A 14,186-nucleotide genomic window follows, 5' to 3' on the forward strand; every position below is an offset into this window, starting at 1 on the left:
GTTTTTTTGTGTTTGCTTCGTATCTGTACGTTCTGAAATAAAACTCGGTGCCACTGTGTGTGAGAAATAGTTTGCCTCGCCTATCACCTAAAATAGTCGTACTTGAAGGGATTGTTTTCTAGAAATTGGTGAGCAGAACCACAGATGTTGGCAGAATACACCGAAGCGCCGAAGTTTCGCCTTGGTTTCGCCACAGAACGCGTGCCGAACGCATGTGGGCTGTCGCGCACTATCCATTCCTTGGCGCAGACACAAACTTCTTGGAGATTTATTTTAGATTGCCTTAACAGGCTCTTCTGGACGTGGTAACTGACAACTGATGACTGTGGTGAGTGAAAGGAGTGATTTGTAATCAACTCAGCTCTGTCCGTCCATACGTTTAACCAGCGTTTCGGGTGTCAAGCAAGACCCGGCTTCGGTGCTACAGCGCGCGAAGTCCGATTGCCACTCTGTAAACTTTTATGCGAATTCAGCAGCTGAGCGCGAGAAAAATGAACGCGCTTGGTTCTGTTGCACCGCTCTGCACAACGTTGTCGCCGTGTGTAATTACAGTAGTGGAATTAAGACGAAACAATCGTGGAATAGCCGGCCCGCCTGTATACAAACGCGCCGTTGCGTTCCATCAGCAAGCCTTTAAATTTAATTTTCATTGTAGTGTAAGGAAATATAGATATATGCGGCGAGTCTATCAGTTCGTATTACTCTCGCCTGATGTAGGCACTACACCAGACCACTGATTGTGCAGGAGAGAGATCACGCGCTGGTGATTGAAAGTACTACGTATGCCCGACAAGTAATGTGGAGAAACGCGCGATTGCTTTTTCCACGCGTGGCAGGTATAGTTTTTTTCCCCCTTCACATTTTGGTTGCATATGCAACCTGCGCATGTATATGAAGCCGTCGAAGCTGTGTACAAATTTAGGAAAATCCAGCTTTTTTAGTGGTGCGCTTTTCCTGGCACGGAACGCATGCTAGCAATTTCGGAACACTTGCCAGCATACGCTAACTATATACTGCGCAGTCAGTTAATTGTGGTCTCGTCTGTTTGATCTGTCACTTAAATATTTCAACCGATAATCGTCCGGGCTTAGCGAAGAAACGAAAGTTGCTAAGGTTCGCTGGCGCGAGTGCCATTCGAGTAGTTTGAACGAGCGTTTGTTCACAGACACTAGTTCCAGGCACCAAAATAGAGCTGTCGGCATTTACAGTGTCATGGCCGCTGGCATTATAATGCCCCGTTCACACGGGGCGATCTCGATCTCGAATGACTGCTTTGCGCAAGCTGCGATCACGATCGAGCAATGAGATCCCAATCAAGCTCGATCGCTGTCGCAATGCCCCGTGTGACCGGGGTACAACTTCAAATGCTAGTCTCAGCTCATCATAAATAGCGGTTATGACTGCCTACAGGAACTGTCATAGATAAATCCATTTCAATTGGTAGAATATTCGTCAATGTTTGTCCCCATTCTTCCTTCTCCCGTGCAGAGTAGCAGGTCGAAGCTTGCTGGCTCAGGCCTACCTCTGCCTTTCCTATTATAAGTTCTGTAGTAAGTTCTGTAAGACCTGCCTTGAAAAAAAAAAAAGAAGACAAATGGCTCCTGCTTTTACCTTGTTCCACTTTCGCTCGTCTTGAATTTACATCTCCCGCCTTCCCAATGCTTTCCCTATAATAAGTTCTGTCGCTTGTGGCATATAGTCACGTACTTGAGGGCATGAAATGATTCTCACTATACAGGGCCAGCACCACACTTGTTGACATGACTTGTTGATTGAGAGGCAGGGCACAACTGTGCCAGTTCGTGGAAGTATAGTTCTTGGATTTTAGAGGCTGATCGTAAAACCTGTCGATGGTAAGAGTACTAGCGCCACCACTAGTACATGTGGAGTATAGTTTCATTTATGTTAGTTTCCATTCTCACAGGATAACAATTGAGTGTGCCAGGTTCAACAGTTCTTATTTACCCTACAGCGATTGCTTACTTGGTGTCTGCCTGCATGCTAGGCTTCTCCCTCAGAAAGAGAGCAGCTGGACTGGCAGTAGTTACACTGCCTCTAACCAACTGCACAGTTAACGACATGTGTAACTATTGGCTCATAAACAGCCAAAAAGCGGTATCTTTCTATTTGGCTCTCGGCAGTACTTGGCACACCAGGGGCTTTGATTGCGCTGGCATGTTACATTGACATGGCAACATTGACTTATGGATGCATGAGTAGTTGTGTCCAAGGGCCTCATATGGGCTATGTCCTGAATGACTGGGGCTTTTAGTGATTGCGAAAGTTGTAGCATTTGCTGGATGATGTTGTGTCAGTTGAAGAGGAGCGCTCCTAACCTCCTGATTATTGTAACAGAGAGAGTGTAAGAGCGGGGTTGAAGATTAATATGCAGAAGACAAAGATAATGATGAATAACCAGGCAAGGGAACAATAGTGCAGGATTGGCAGTCAACCTTAGAGTCTGCGAAGGAGTACGTTTACCTAGATCAAATAATTATGGGGAACCCCGACTATGAGAAGGAAGTTCATAGAAGAATAAAAATGGGTTGGATCACATATGACTGACATTGTCAGCTCCTGACTGGAAGCTTACCATTATCATTGAAAGGGAACGTATACAATCGGTGCATTTTACCGGTGCCGACAAATGGGGCAGAGACTTGGAGACTGACAAAGAAGCTTGAGAACAAGTTGAGGACTGTGCAAAGAGTGATGGAATGAAGAATGATAGGCATAACTTTAAGAGACAGAAAGAGAGTGGTTTGGATCATAGAGCAAATGGGTATATTAAGAGAAAAAAAATGGCGCTGGGCAGGTCATGCAATGTGCACATTAGATAACCGTTGGACCATTAGGGTGGCAGAATGGGTTAGAAGAGAAGGGAAGCACAGTAGAGGTCGGCAGAAGACTAGGTGGTGCGACGAAATTAGGAAATTTGTGGGTGCTAGTTGGAATTGGTTGGTGCAGGACAGGGGTAATTGAAGATTGCAAGGAGAGGCCTTCGTCCTGCATTCAACATAAAATAGGCTGATGATTATTGTATGTCACTCCTCTTCCAGAAACTCTTCCTTGATTTTGATCTTAATGTTATTACTTCATGACTGCTTGCTAAAAGATGGTTGCAAATGCCTTTGAAGTGTGCCCACCAGTGAAAAGCTGGTAATTTTATTCCCTGATAAAATAATACCCAAGTACACATGGTAGGTCAACAGTCTCACTTGCAACTGAAGTTGAGAAAAAGGAAATGATTTAGTGCTATCATAGTGAAATACATATAAAGAGATACAAACTCTATTGATAAGATAGAGATGTTAGCCTGGCTGACTGCACGGCATGCTACTCCAAGTACTGGGTGATAAATATTTTATACAGAGTGATCACAGGAACAAAGAAATAGCACATACAATCACAGACACAAACAAAAAAGATACTCACAAGGTTTTTCCACAATGGCAAAATAGGCGGCCTCTTCCTCAGCACTGGCAATGTCAACGATGGTCCTTGCGCAGTAAAGAGATCCAGGCATGTTTGAGGAATTGATGACATCGATATTAAAAGCTGGTTGGCCATATACGAGTGCGTAAGTAAAAACAACTGATGGGACAATACGGTCATGCTGTTGCATGTTATATTTCATCTACAAGGAACAGTAGAGGTTTGGTTTGGGAATCATGAAGCTGAAATTGAGTTGAGATTCCTGCAAGCAAAAGATGCGGGGTTTGTTTGGAATGGCCATTGGTTGTATGGCCATAGCAAAAAAGGCGCTGGCGTCATGTGCTCAAACATCTGCGGAGCCCTACCTTCCTTATATACAATATGTACTGGCCCTTTGTCGCAAAGCAGAAGACGACATGACAGAGTCAGACAAAGTGGGACATGTCTTAAAAGGGATAGATGATGCATTCAGTCTGCTCATTTGCAAGGACTGCAACATGGTCAACTCCATCATGCGGGAGCGCAAGCGTTTTGAGAATGCCAAAAGACGACGCATTGCCCATCACTTCGTGCGTCTGATGAGCGGTGGGTTTGGCTCCCACCTATGGCAAGTTGTAGTTTTGTCCACTTAAATTTCCTTTGCCTAAAGAAGTATCTGCAGGATGCTAATCACATTAATAGAGTGATAGTGATGGTGAATGAATGTCGTGCCCACTTTTGCAGATCTCGTGAAGCAATGGCGCACTCCACCAATGTGCCCAGCACATCATCAGTCTCTGTGCCTCAAGGCAGTGAAGACGACCTGGTCTTCGATCTTCCAGCCGACCTGCTTGACTTGTCCTTTGACTTGCCTGCGGATGAAGCCAATCCGTCGGACTCCACAGCTCGTGATGAACCTGGACCATCCGGTGTTCAGCCGCCGGCGCCCAAGCAGCCGAAGCAACGCAAAAAGAAAGGCAAGCACCGACCTGTCATGCCAGTGCTGCGTTCGAGCCGTGGCCGGGACCTGAAGTTCACCGTCCGGTTCAAGAGTGAAGGGTTCAAGGATGATGACACGCCGTGGACAGTCACGTGAGTGGGCGGTCATGACGCTTGGTCAGTTCACTCCTGTCCAAATTGTGAAGGTGCCAGAATTTGCACTGGAGTAATGGCAACAGAACAGGCAATAGATATATTGGTGGATGCATTGTGGCTTGCGTTATTTTTGCTGCATCAGCAGTAATCGCATTTTTTTCATCACCCAGACCAAATTACCTCTGTTACATCCCCTGATACCTCTGTATGTCTGTTATCATACCCAGAGCACATTTAAAAGAAATCATTGATGATGTGCTGGCATTGAATTCTGCTGTTCACTGCTGACTGCACACTGCTGTTCTGCACAAAACGCTGACAACTGAGGGCACTTTGCGAGCACTTATGCACAGACTTAAACAAAAACTAATTCTTAAACAAAAATTAATTCGTTCTAAGGGTAGTGAAGCTGTTAAATATATTTCTGCATAATTTATGTCAATTTTTTTATATGATGTTCTTTCGAATGTTGTTGGGAATGATCCTGCCTCAACCAACTGTGCAAATTGCACCTATTTTTGTGCATACAAAATCCTAAATGGATTGAGATGGAAGCTGGGTGCACTTAGGAGAGTACGTATCTTGGTACCGGACAAAATGAGGAGTGTTGCAGCATTCTCTCATACTGGGTCAACAGTCTGTATAGGTTCATTGCATCTGATAGCCGGCACCATTGCCTGTGCACAAATTCAGACGGTTGCATCATCTGCAGCTCGTGAAGAAATTTACAGTTTCAGCCAGAGCTTGAAGCAGTAGATAGCTATGGCTGGTGTATTATTATTTGCTTGAGACTTTGCACAGAACAACATTTGCAGCAGAAAGATACTAGCTATTACTTCCTCCTTTTTTTCCAACCCTTCGATGCTGGTCTATTATTGTCTTCTTTTTCTTGCTAGTAAGCAGGCACTTGCAATAGGCAAAAAAAAAAGAAAACTAAAATAAGAATGCAGTTTGATCTTTCTGAGACCTGCAAAGGTTCCTTGTGCACAAAAAGAGGCTGGGCCGTGCCTTATGTATGACAACATGTATGTGGGCCATGCCAGTGTGGACCATGTCTTATATGTATATAAGCCATGCCCCAACATCTTTCCCTTTTGTGAACAAAGAGCCTGTAAGGATCTCGGCATGCTAGAAACATGGTTATTCTTTATTTGTTGCCTGTGACAAGTGTTTATTTACCTCCATGAAAATGTACGCTCGTTGTCAGACAATGCTTCGTCGATCCTTGTATTATTATTGTATGTTGCATCATACAGAGTGTGTTGCACTCATTGCATTCAAAGGCGGCGCAACTCCCATTTTCACATTTTGTGTGGCGCAGCTTGCCAGAGTGTCGGTATTGAGAAATTCTTGGGTTCGACGTCAATTGATGTGTTTGCTTATTTTTCATCAGTCTTGTGTTTATGTCTTTGGCATGATGAGCATCGATACTGACACGAAGTTTCATGAAAAGGATAAACTCTCATCCTTCTGAGAAAAGCATGAAGCTACACAAGAAACTCACAGAGGTTTCTAGAACATTGGAGTTTCTTACAATCATGTGTAGGCAAAAGTCATGACTCAGTGCTGTTTTATTCATGCGAATGCTGGGAAAAAGAGGCTCTTAATTGGCGTCTTTCTTAGAGAGCCAGGGCACCTTAGACACATGTCTATCAAGTGGTGTTGCGTCTGTCAAGATGGTTTAGCATTAAAATGGCGCGTAAAGCAGTAATTTCGTTATTACATATTATGTAAAAAATCGTAATTAAGACCCAAGTGTTTTACCAAGGTGTACAGTTAGAAGTATACTTGAAATGTGAACAGTATGACTAGCAGGTCGCTAAACTTGCAAAATGAATGAGACATTCTGAGTTCATTGTGAACAAGGTTTGATATTATTTTCACTTTCTCCATTTTTTAGTGATAATTTAAGCAAGCAAGAAATGCAAGATGTATTTTCTAGAGATCCGAGGCTTTTTATGAAGACAGACCTAATTTCAAGAAAACCCTTTTTGCACACTTGTGACCACATTTTAGGCCAAGCCATATTCAAGACATGTCCTAGTATTTCCATGTTTTCACTATGCCTTTTAACTCATTCACGAAAAGGAGTTTATTTCAGGAGGAAAACTGAGTTGCATTTAGAAGTAATGGCAAACACAGAGTAACACTTTTGTGACCATGGGAAAATTGGTTGTTTTTGGGTGGTCTAGGAAATATTTTCTTTCCTGTCACAGAAAATGTTTGATGTTAAAGTGTATGATATAAAATTTAAGAGGAAGGAATTGTCTTTCCAACAGTATCAACTTCAAAGAACGTAGTTATTAAAAATAGTATGAAAAAGATTATTAAAAAATGTAACAAAAACAAAAACATTGATAAAAACGTCAGTGCTGCTTTGCACAAAATGAGCACTGAAACAAAATTGATATACATTTTCAGCAGAAGGGCCATATGCAATAACCTTGCAAATATAAGCTCTGTTTTTAGCAAATTTTTCTAGATGCATAGGAAAACATTAGCCCTAGTGAACCACCGCACCCTTACAAACTGCTGTGTGGCACTATGGAGCGCAATGCCAAGGTCCACTTCTAGCCGTTAATTCCATCGTTCGGTCCTGCTTGAATGATGTTGACACCCTGCAGATAAGAATTGTGACCTTTAGAACACATCGGATATACTTAGGTCAATGTGCGGCAGTGACAAAACGGTCCGAGAAGAAAGCGAGTCACCAGCGGGTGCCTGTTGATGTTTCGGGGTGGTTTGACACACTTTCGCCATCTGTACTAAAGTCTGACGAATCAGTATGTGATTTGTCAGTATGTGCTGCTACCATCATCCGGAAATTCGAGCCCAGATGCATCGGAATTCGTCCAAATGTGCCATTTTCATGGAGTAGCGGCACGCAATGTTGACGCCATTTTTGAAATGAGAGCTTGTTACTCGGACTACGATGGCGCTTTAAAATTCCTCACGCCTTAGAAAAGAGAAACACAAAAACGAAACCGATAAAATAGTCTCTTTTTAAACCATTAGATGGTGCTAGCAGCTGTCCAGCAGTGCTCGAAAAGTGGCAAAATTTGAATTTGTGGCCATCGATAACATACTCTCGATGGAAATAAGTGTGGTCACAAAAGTATTAAGTAAATGCTGTTTTAACTCTTCAGTCAAACAAAGTTGTGTGGTTGCCTGAAGTGGGTGACCACCATGCAGTAAGGGTCTGGCAGTTAGGTTATAAAGTGGTGCCGCACTTCATCGCTAGCATGGTATGACCACGCTATGCATACAGTGTGTTATTCCGAGCTAGCAACACACTAATGACAGAACTTTAGTTTCTTACCAAAATAAAACTTTCGGGTCTAGCATGAACATGCTGTATCATCTAGCAGCACATCCATCAAGTCTGCGCGTAGTCTTCGAGGTGCGTGCTTCACTGGTATGTGGGAACACTGAGCATGTGAGCACATTTTGAAAGCCTTTGAGCTAGGAGCAAAAAAGTTCCACACGTGAAATGCCTAAAGGTAGTGATGGTGCTGCTCCTTTGTTGTGGGAGCTTAAGAAGGTGTGCGGTTTGAAAGTTGGTATACATAAGGCTCATGGAGTAAAAGGGGAAAAAAAAAAATAAGAGGAAGTGATCACCTGGGATGACCATCACGCTGGAAATCCTGGTGGCTGCCTCGATTATGTTTGCCGTTTTCCATGACTCCCAGCAAATGCGAGAAGGGAAGATGAGATAGTGTCACACTAGACGGCGTCGTCGTTCTGTGGGCGATGTCTCCGATCTCACACCCTGCTTGGTGTTTGTATCGTCCAGCTTTAAAGTTGTGTGCAGAACAGTGCATTTATCTAAAACAGGGTCTGTGTCTCAGCTTTTGACATTGCACCTATTTGACTACTCGAGTGGAGGAGCCAATAATACATAGTGGGAACCCTCCAACCGCAACCCATACGACTGTGCTACAATAACAACAATGTCGGCATGGTTTTTGTAATGTGCGTCAACTCGCGACTACTGTGCTGCAGCAAGTGTGCTGTTATCGTTGTTGCGGGACATTACATAAACATGGATAATAATTATCATCATTTCATCATTTATCATTTATTGGTCCTTAAAGACCCCTGGAAGGGGCATTACATAAGGGGGGGAAACATTGAACACAACAACGCAGGTCACTTTCAAACATTGTCACAATCAGTGATCAGCAGGGTATATACAGAAAAAAAGAGTACAAGAACCCTTTAAGCATATACAAATATAAAAATAGCAACAGTAAAGCAAACAGAGGCGAACAGAAGAAGACAATAATTTCCACATCATGTTTTCAAATAGGATGTCAGCAATTGCCGGAACTTAAATGGATCGCGTTCTATTACAATATGGTCTGGTAATGAATTCCATTCTTCAATTGCAAGAGGCAGGAATGACTTGTTAAATGCATTAGAGAAGCCGTGCAGACGTAGAATGCTCATGGAGTTGAAAAGACGGCGTGATGTTCGGAGAGGTGGTAGCAGAAGAGAGTCCCGAAGCGAAGGAAAACAGAAGTATAGTTTATGAAATAATGCCAAACGGGCGATTTGTCGTCTGTGTGTCAGAGGCTCGATGTCAAGCGATAATTTTATATTGGTAACGCTGGAGTGAGTGTCGTAATCGGATGAAATATATCGGGCTGCACGGTTTTGAATGGCTTCTAGGCTATCGATTAGGTAAGCCTGATGTGGATTCCAAATTGGGCAGCCAAATTCTAGTTTGGTTCGGACAAAAGTTTTGTAAGCTAGACTGCGAATAGAGGGAGGGGAGAAGCTGAGGTGCCGTCTGATAAACCCAAGTGATTTCGATGCATCAGCTGCAATCTTCGTGATGTGCTCGGACCAGGTGAGTTTGCTGGTGATGTGAATTCCAAGATAACGGTAAGATTCAACTTGAGAAAGGGTGGTTGAGTACAACGAATAAGCGTAGCTGAGGTTAGTGCGCTTGCGTGTTACCTGCATGTATTTACACTTTGATACATTCAGCTTCATTAGCCATGTCGAACACCAGTCTTCAATTCTGTCCAAGTCATTTTGAAGCAATAACTGATCGTTGGATGTGGTTATGCGGCGGTACAAGACGCAGTCATCTGCGAAAAGACAAATGCTCGACGAAATGATGGAAGGAAGATCATTTATGAAGATTAAAAACAAAAGTGGGCCGAGCACCGAGCCCTGTGGGACACCAGAAAAAGAACTTCAGTTGTGGGCGAATGAACATTATCGATGACAGTGAATTGACAACGACCGGATAGAAAACAACGGATCCATCTTAATATCAGCGGATCAAGACACAAGCATGAAAGTTTGGCTAAAAGGCGCTGATGCGGTACACGATCGAAAGCTTTCGAGAAGTCGAGAGATATAACGTCCGTCTGAAATGAGGAATCTAAATTTAGGTGAAGATCGGTTGTGAAATGGAATGGAAATGGAATTATGAAATGGAATTATTTGGATTTGGAATACTGTTGCAAGAAACTGTCGAGGGTGAGTTTATATGCGTATAGTTTCTCGTTAAGAAATAGTCATGAATGTAGTCTGCACTTGCCTAAAATATAGAATCTTGGCCTCGTTTCATTACAATTACTTGGCTCTTTTTTTCAGTGGTTGTTAAAGTGTTGCTTTTGTCCTTCCGTTACCATCGACCAATATCAGCAACCGCCTGTTTCATTTTTTACCAGTACTTGAGATGCAAACGAGCTTACCATGTTTTCGCTTTCTATTGTCTACTTTACATTTTCTTTTTAAAAATTTAGTGAAGGTTCAATTTAGTTTCTTTACGTTGCCAATTAATTTGATATTTGTTTAGTTGTGTGTCATGAGTGCTGCATTAAACAAAGACGCACAGATTTTATCCTATTTTGTATACTTAAAAAGCAGGTATGAAACCATAATATGTATCGTTCTAGTGCTTTCTGCATTTCTTTATAAAACAAGGGGAGTGCTGTTTTGTGTTGCAGTTGGACTTAATTGTTTTTGTGTTGGCACGTTCTATCTTGGAATGTCAGCAATTGCTAAGACAGACTATGCACAAACAGTGTGCAAAAGAAAACCACATAGCCTGCACAATAAAAAAAAAATGCTGTGGAACGACAGGCGAGCCAGTGGCTACTGGCGCCAGCATAGAACAAAAATAAAAAAATGCAAAAAGAAGGCAGGTCGATTGGAGCAGCCCCCCCCCCCCCCCCCCTGCCTTGCCACATTTTTCTCCCATGCATGGCGCCGCCTGGTGAATGCGCCGTGAACCAACAACCAGCGTTTCAGGATCTGTCTCATCCAGAGGCACTAGAGTGCTGCACTAGAGTACTGCACTAGAGTAAGGAAAGGGGAACAGCCTGAGCCCATTTCCTCAAGCATTCAATCACTTAAAAAAAAAAAATAAACTTGAGGAACATTTTTGGACAGACGTGTGCTTTAATGATTTGGGTGAGGTTGAGCAACTCGACTGGCCATAACCCGCACTTAAAAGTAGTAGATCATCAATTTGTTAGCGTTACCCACACATTACAAAGCTATTCATTGAAATGCATAGCCTTGGAAGCTTTCCTAGAAGCATTTGTTCTCTGAGAACTGCTGTGAAAGTGGGCAGCCTTGAAAGGCGGTAAAAAGAGAGAGAGAGGAAAAAAAGAAAGACATTCAGAACATGCACATGCTTCTTGCTCAGTATACACTAATGCACACAGGCTGCTTCTGATCATTCTACACGCACTATTGAGGAGGTAGCAGCAGGCAACCAGGCTACGTAATGTGCTTCTTGATGAAAATGGCCTAGATAGATGGTGAGACATATACGTCCCACATTTTCGTATACAAAGTGCTTGCCAGCTTTTAAATTTGACTTTTTGTTAATAATACTATCTTACAAACATGTAAGGACTGTGTGGTTGTATGGAGTACTGCAAGCGCAGAGCTCAGGCTAGTTCTAGAGAAGGCTGAGAGATGCTGCCATGAGTCGCAGGGACACTGGAGAGCTGGCATGTCATCGGAGGGATAACGGTGAATAAACGAGTGTTGACAGGACACACTGTGCGCCCGGTTCCTTTCTAATGTGCAGTGTGCCTGTAAGAATTAAGACACGAAATGACCTTTCCTTCTGCTGTGCCCATTAAAGAATTAAAGCCTACCTTATTTTCAAAAATGATCTTTCATCAGTGCTTACAGTCCTTGAATACATTCTGTACTCGACCTGTCGATCAAGGTCTGCAGGCTGATGTCGCCCAACTTACTCTGCAGGGAACGGAAGTGCCTGCTGGCTGCGCTGAAGGAGCACGGAAGCAGTGACGTGAGCAAACTTGCTAAGGCGGTCCGCACGCGAAGTGTTGCTGCAGTCAAGTGAGTCGGCCACGGGTCTCGCAAAAAAAAGAGACGGTTCATAGAAACTCTGTTGTGCTTAGAACGACAGAAAGCTGAGCTAGTTGGTAAGGATTCATTATGCGAAATAGAAGTGAGGTGTGCAGACAGGACACAAGAGTAGAGAAGTGGACAACACGAACGCCGGCGTTCGTGTTGTCCACTTCTCTACTCTTGTGTCCTGTCTGCACGCCTCACTTCTATTTTTCTCTGTTGTGCATCGAATCTGCACCGTGCCGCTTTTGTGGCACCTATAGCGATTCAATTTGGTAAGCAGGGAGGAGCTTGCGGGGTTACAGAAATTTCAAATGCCCTGAGTGATTGCTCGTTTGTGAGGGAGACATGTCCGGGAAAGTGACTGCATGGAATAGGTTGTTCGCATTTCTTTAGAATCCTATTCCAGAAAAGAAGAAATAGCGAAAAAAAAATATAGTATTAGTGTTAAATTTCTCATACAAAAACAAGGTGCCTTGTAGGAAAGGATAAGTTAGTGGTGAATTTCAGTCGCAGGTTCTGAGGGGTTGGCAAACTCTGCGAGTAAGCAGTTGGTTCTAGAATAAAATAAAGGCTCCAAGTCTACGATTGGGACAACAAGCGTAGGCAAACAAGTGGGCTTGAAACTGTTCCCAGCATCACCTGTGTCCTGCCGTTCACTGCCAACTTGATCTCCTTGTTTCGTGGCGTTGTGAAGCATTATCGGGATGGCTGCCAACAAACTGCACTTTCCTATAAAATGGCATGATTTTTCGGCCAGAGAGGAGCAGTAGGAGTGCTGTGGACTGGTGAACCAGTAGAATACATTGAAGTTGCATGACATTAATGCAGAGGCGGGCCACTTGGTTAGCTTCCTTAGTTTGAAATGCAGGTTTGTTTACATGAAATTACATAAAGGTGCAACGTGAACTTGCTTTGTAGTCTGTTTCTAACGATGGAGTAGTCCAAGTGTGCAATTTGAATCATGAATTGAGCTGCTGTTGAGAACGTAGTTATCCTGGAAATGAAACGAGTTGTTGTAGTTGTTTCGAAACTGTTCGCGTTTAAGTTTCTGAACACTGTACAGAAACATGGCGGCAATTGGCACATTGTGTCGACCATATTTACACACCATCCCTTGCACAATAGCGAGCGTGTGCAATTGAATGCCTGTGGCGTCCATCCGGCGTCTGCTCCAATCCACCCACTACTTGCTCCAGTGCTGCGATGTGTCTGTGGGCACTATTGAAGCTCTCCCATAGCATTATGCGGAAGTTTCGTGACCAGATAGAAAGTATTGAACGACCCAGGTATATTACAGTTGAACCCACTTCTAAGAATATTGAAGTGCCAAGGAAATCCCATTGTTATAACTGACAAGTGTTATAGCTTATAGCTGGGTTGCACAAAAAAGGCGGAGGGGACAGACATCGAAACAGTTCCATTAGAAAGAATGAAGTACATTCAAACCCATAGCATCGCCGGTTCTAACAGTCCTCGAATGTAACATTGAGCAGCTGCGGTAGGCTGAACTTTCGAGTGTGTTCTATGGTAAAATAAACTTCTTACTAGAATGTTCCCATGCCACATTATTGGCTCTGACAAATAAATCTGGCTACTGCGTGTTGTCTGCGTCAAAAAGGAAAGGGACACGAGGTCCTGGAAAACGAAAATAAGTACGAGCCAATATACCCACCCACGTGCTCTGCCAGCTCTCTTCTGTTCTCCCTTCCACCCCTCCGAGTCCACTTCACTGGCATCGGAGGGGTGGAAGGGAGAGAGGTGTGTGAGGCTGGAAGTGCATGGGGCAATGCGAAGAATGCGCGCCATGCAGGATGCACGGCACTAAGGTGGGTGTGGTGAATGCATGCGGCATGCAGGCCCGTATGGCAGTTCATGTTTTTTTATGCATTAGCGTTAGGAACGTCAAAGTGGGAAAATCTGTATGTGTGGGAAACCGGTTACGTGGTAGAAATAGCCAGGTAGTTCATCATATGGTATATGGTATGGTGTATATATATATAGTGCAACTGACTGCGATCGGCCCTGGACCACTATGAGTTGCACTTTGCACACTGTGGTGAACGCAGTTTAAGTCATGGATCTGGTACCTCAAAGAGGTGCGTTGTGATGCTAGTGCATTTTTTTTTTGCATTTACCAGTTAATTGCCACTTAAATATTTTTTTCAGGGAGTTTGTGTTTCTTTTTTCTTTTTTTTTTGATGGACACACCCAGTAACCAGATTTGATTGTTATAAGTGAAAACACGCCATGGGAGAATTGTACTAAGCCGTCTATTTTAACATAGAACGCAAACAAAAGTTTGCGGCTGCTCATTGTTATATCCA

The 14,186-nt window shown here is 43.4% G+C and overlaps 1 protein-coding gene across 1 annotated transcript in view; it reads left to right on the forward strand.

The window, feature by feature from the left end:
• The first annotated feature begins 74 nt into the window (after window positions 1–74).
• The window catches only part of LOC135911193 (uncharacterized), a 39,539-nt gene continuing 25,427 nt past the window's right edge, over window positions 75–14,186 (forward strand). Inside the window, exons 1-3 of the mRNA XM_065443383.2 lie at window positions 75–328; window positions 4,159–4,506; window positions 11,749–11,847. Of these exons, the coding sequence (XP_065299455.2) occupies window positions 4,172–4,506; window positions 11,749–11,847 (434 nt within the window). The 5' untranslated portion in view covers window positions 75–328; window positions 4,159–4,171. The remainder of the gene's footprint in view (window positions 329–4,158; window positions 4,507–11,748; window positions 11,848–14,186) is intronic.

This window comes from Dermacentor albipictus, chromosome 5, assembly GCF_038994185.2.
Source record: "Dermacentor albipictus isolate Rhodes 1998 colony chromosome 5, USDA_Dalb.pri_finalv2, whole genome shotgun sequence".
Taxonomy (NCBI): Eukaryota; Metazoa; Arthropoda; class Arachnida; order Ixodida; family Ixodidae; genus Dermacentor; species Dermacentor albipictus.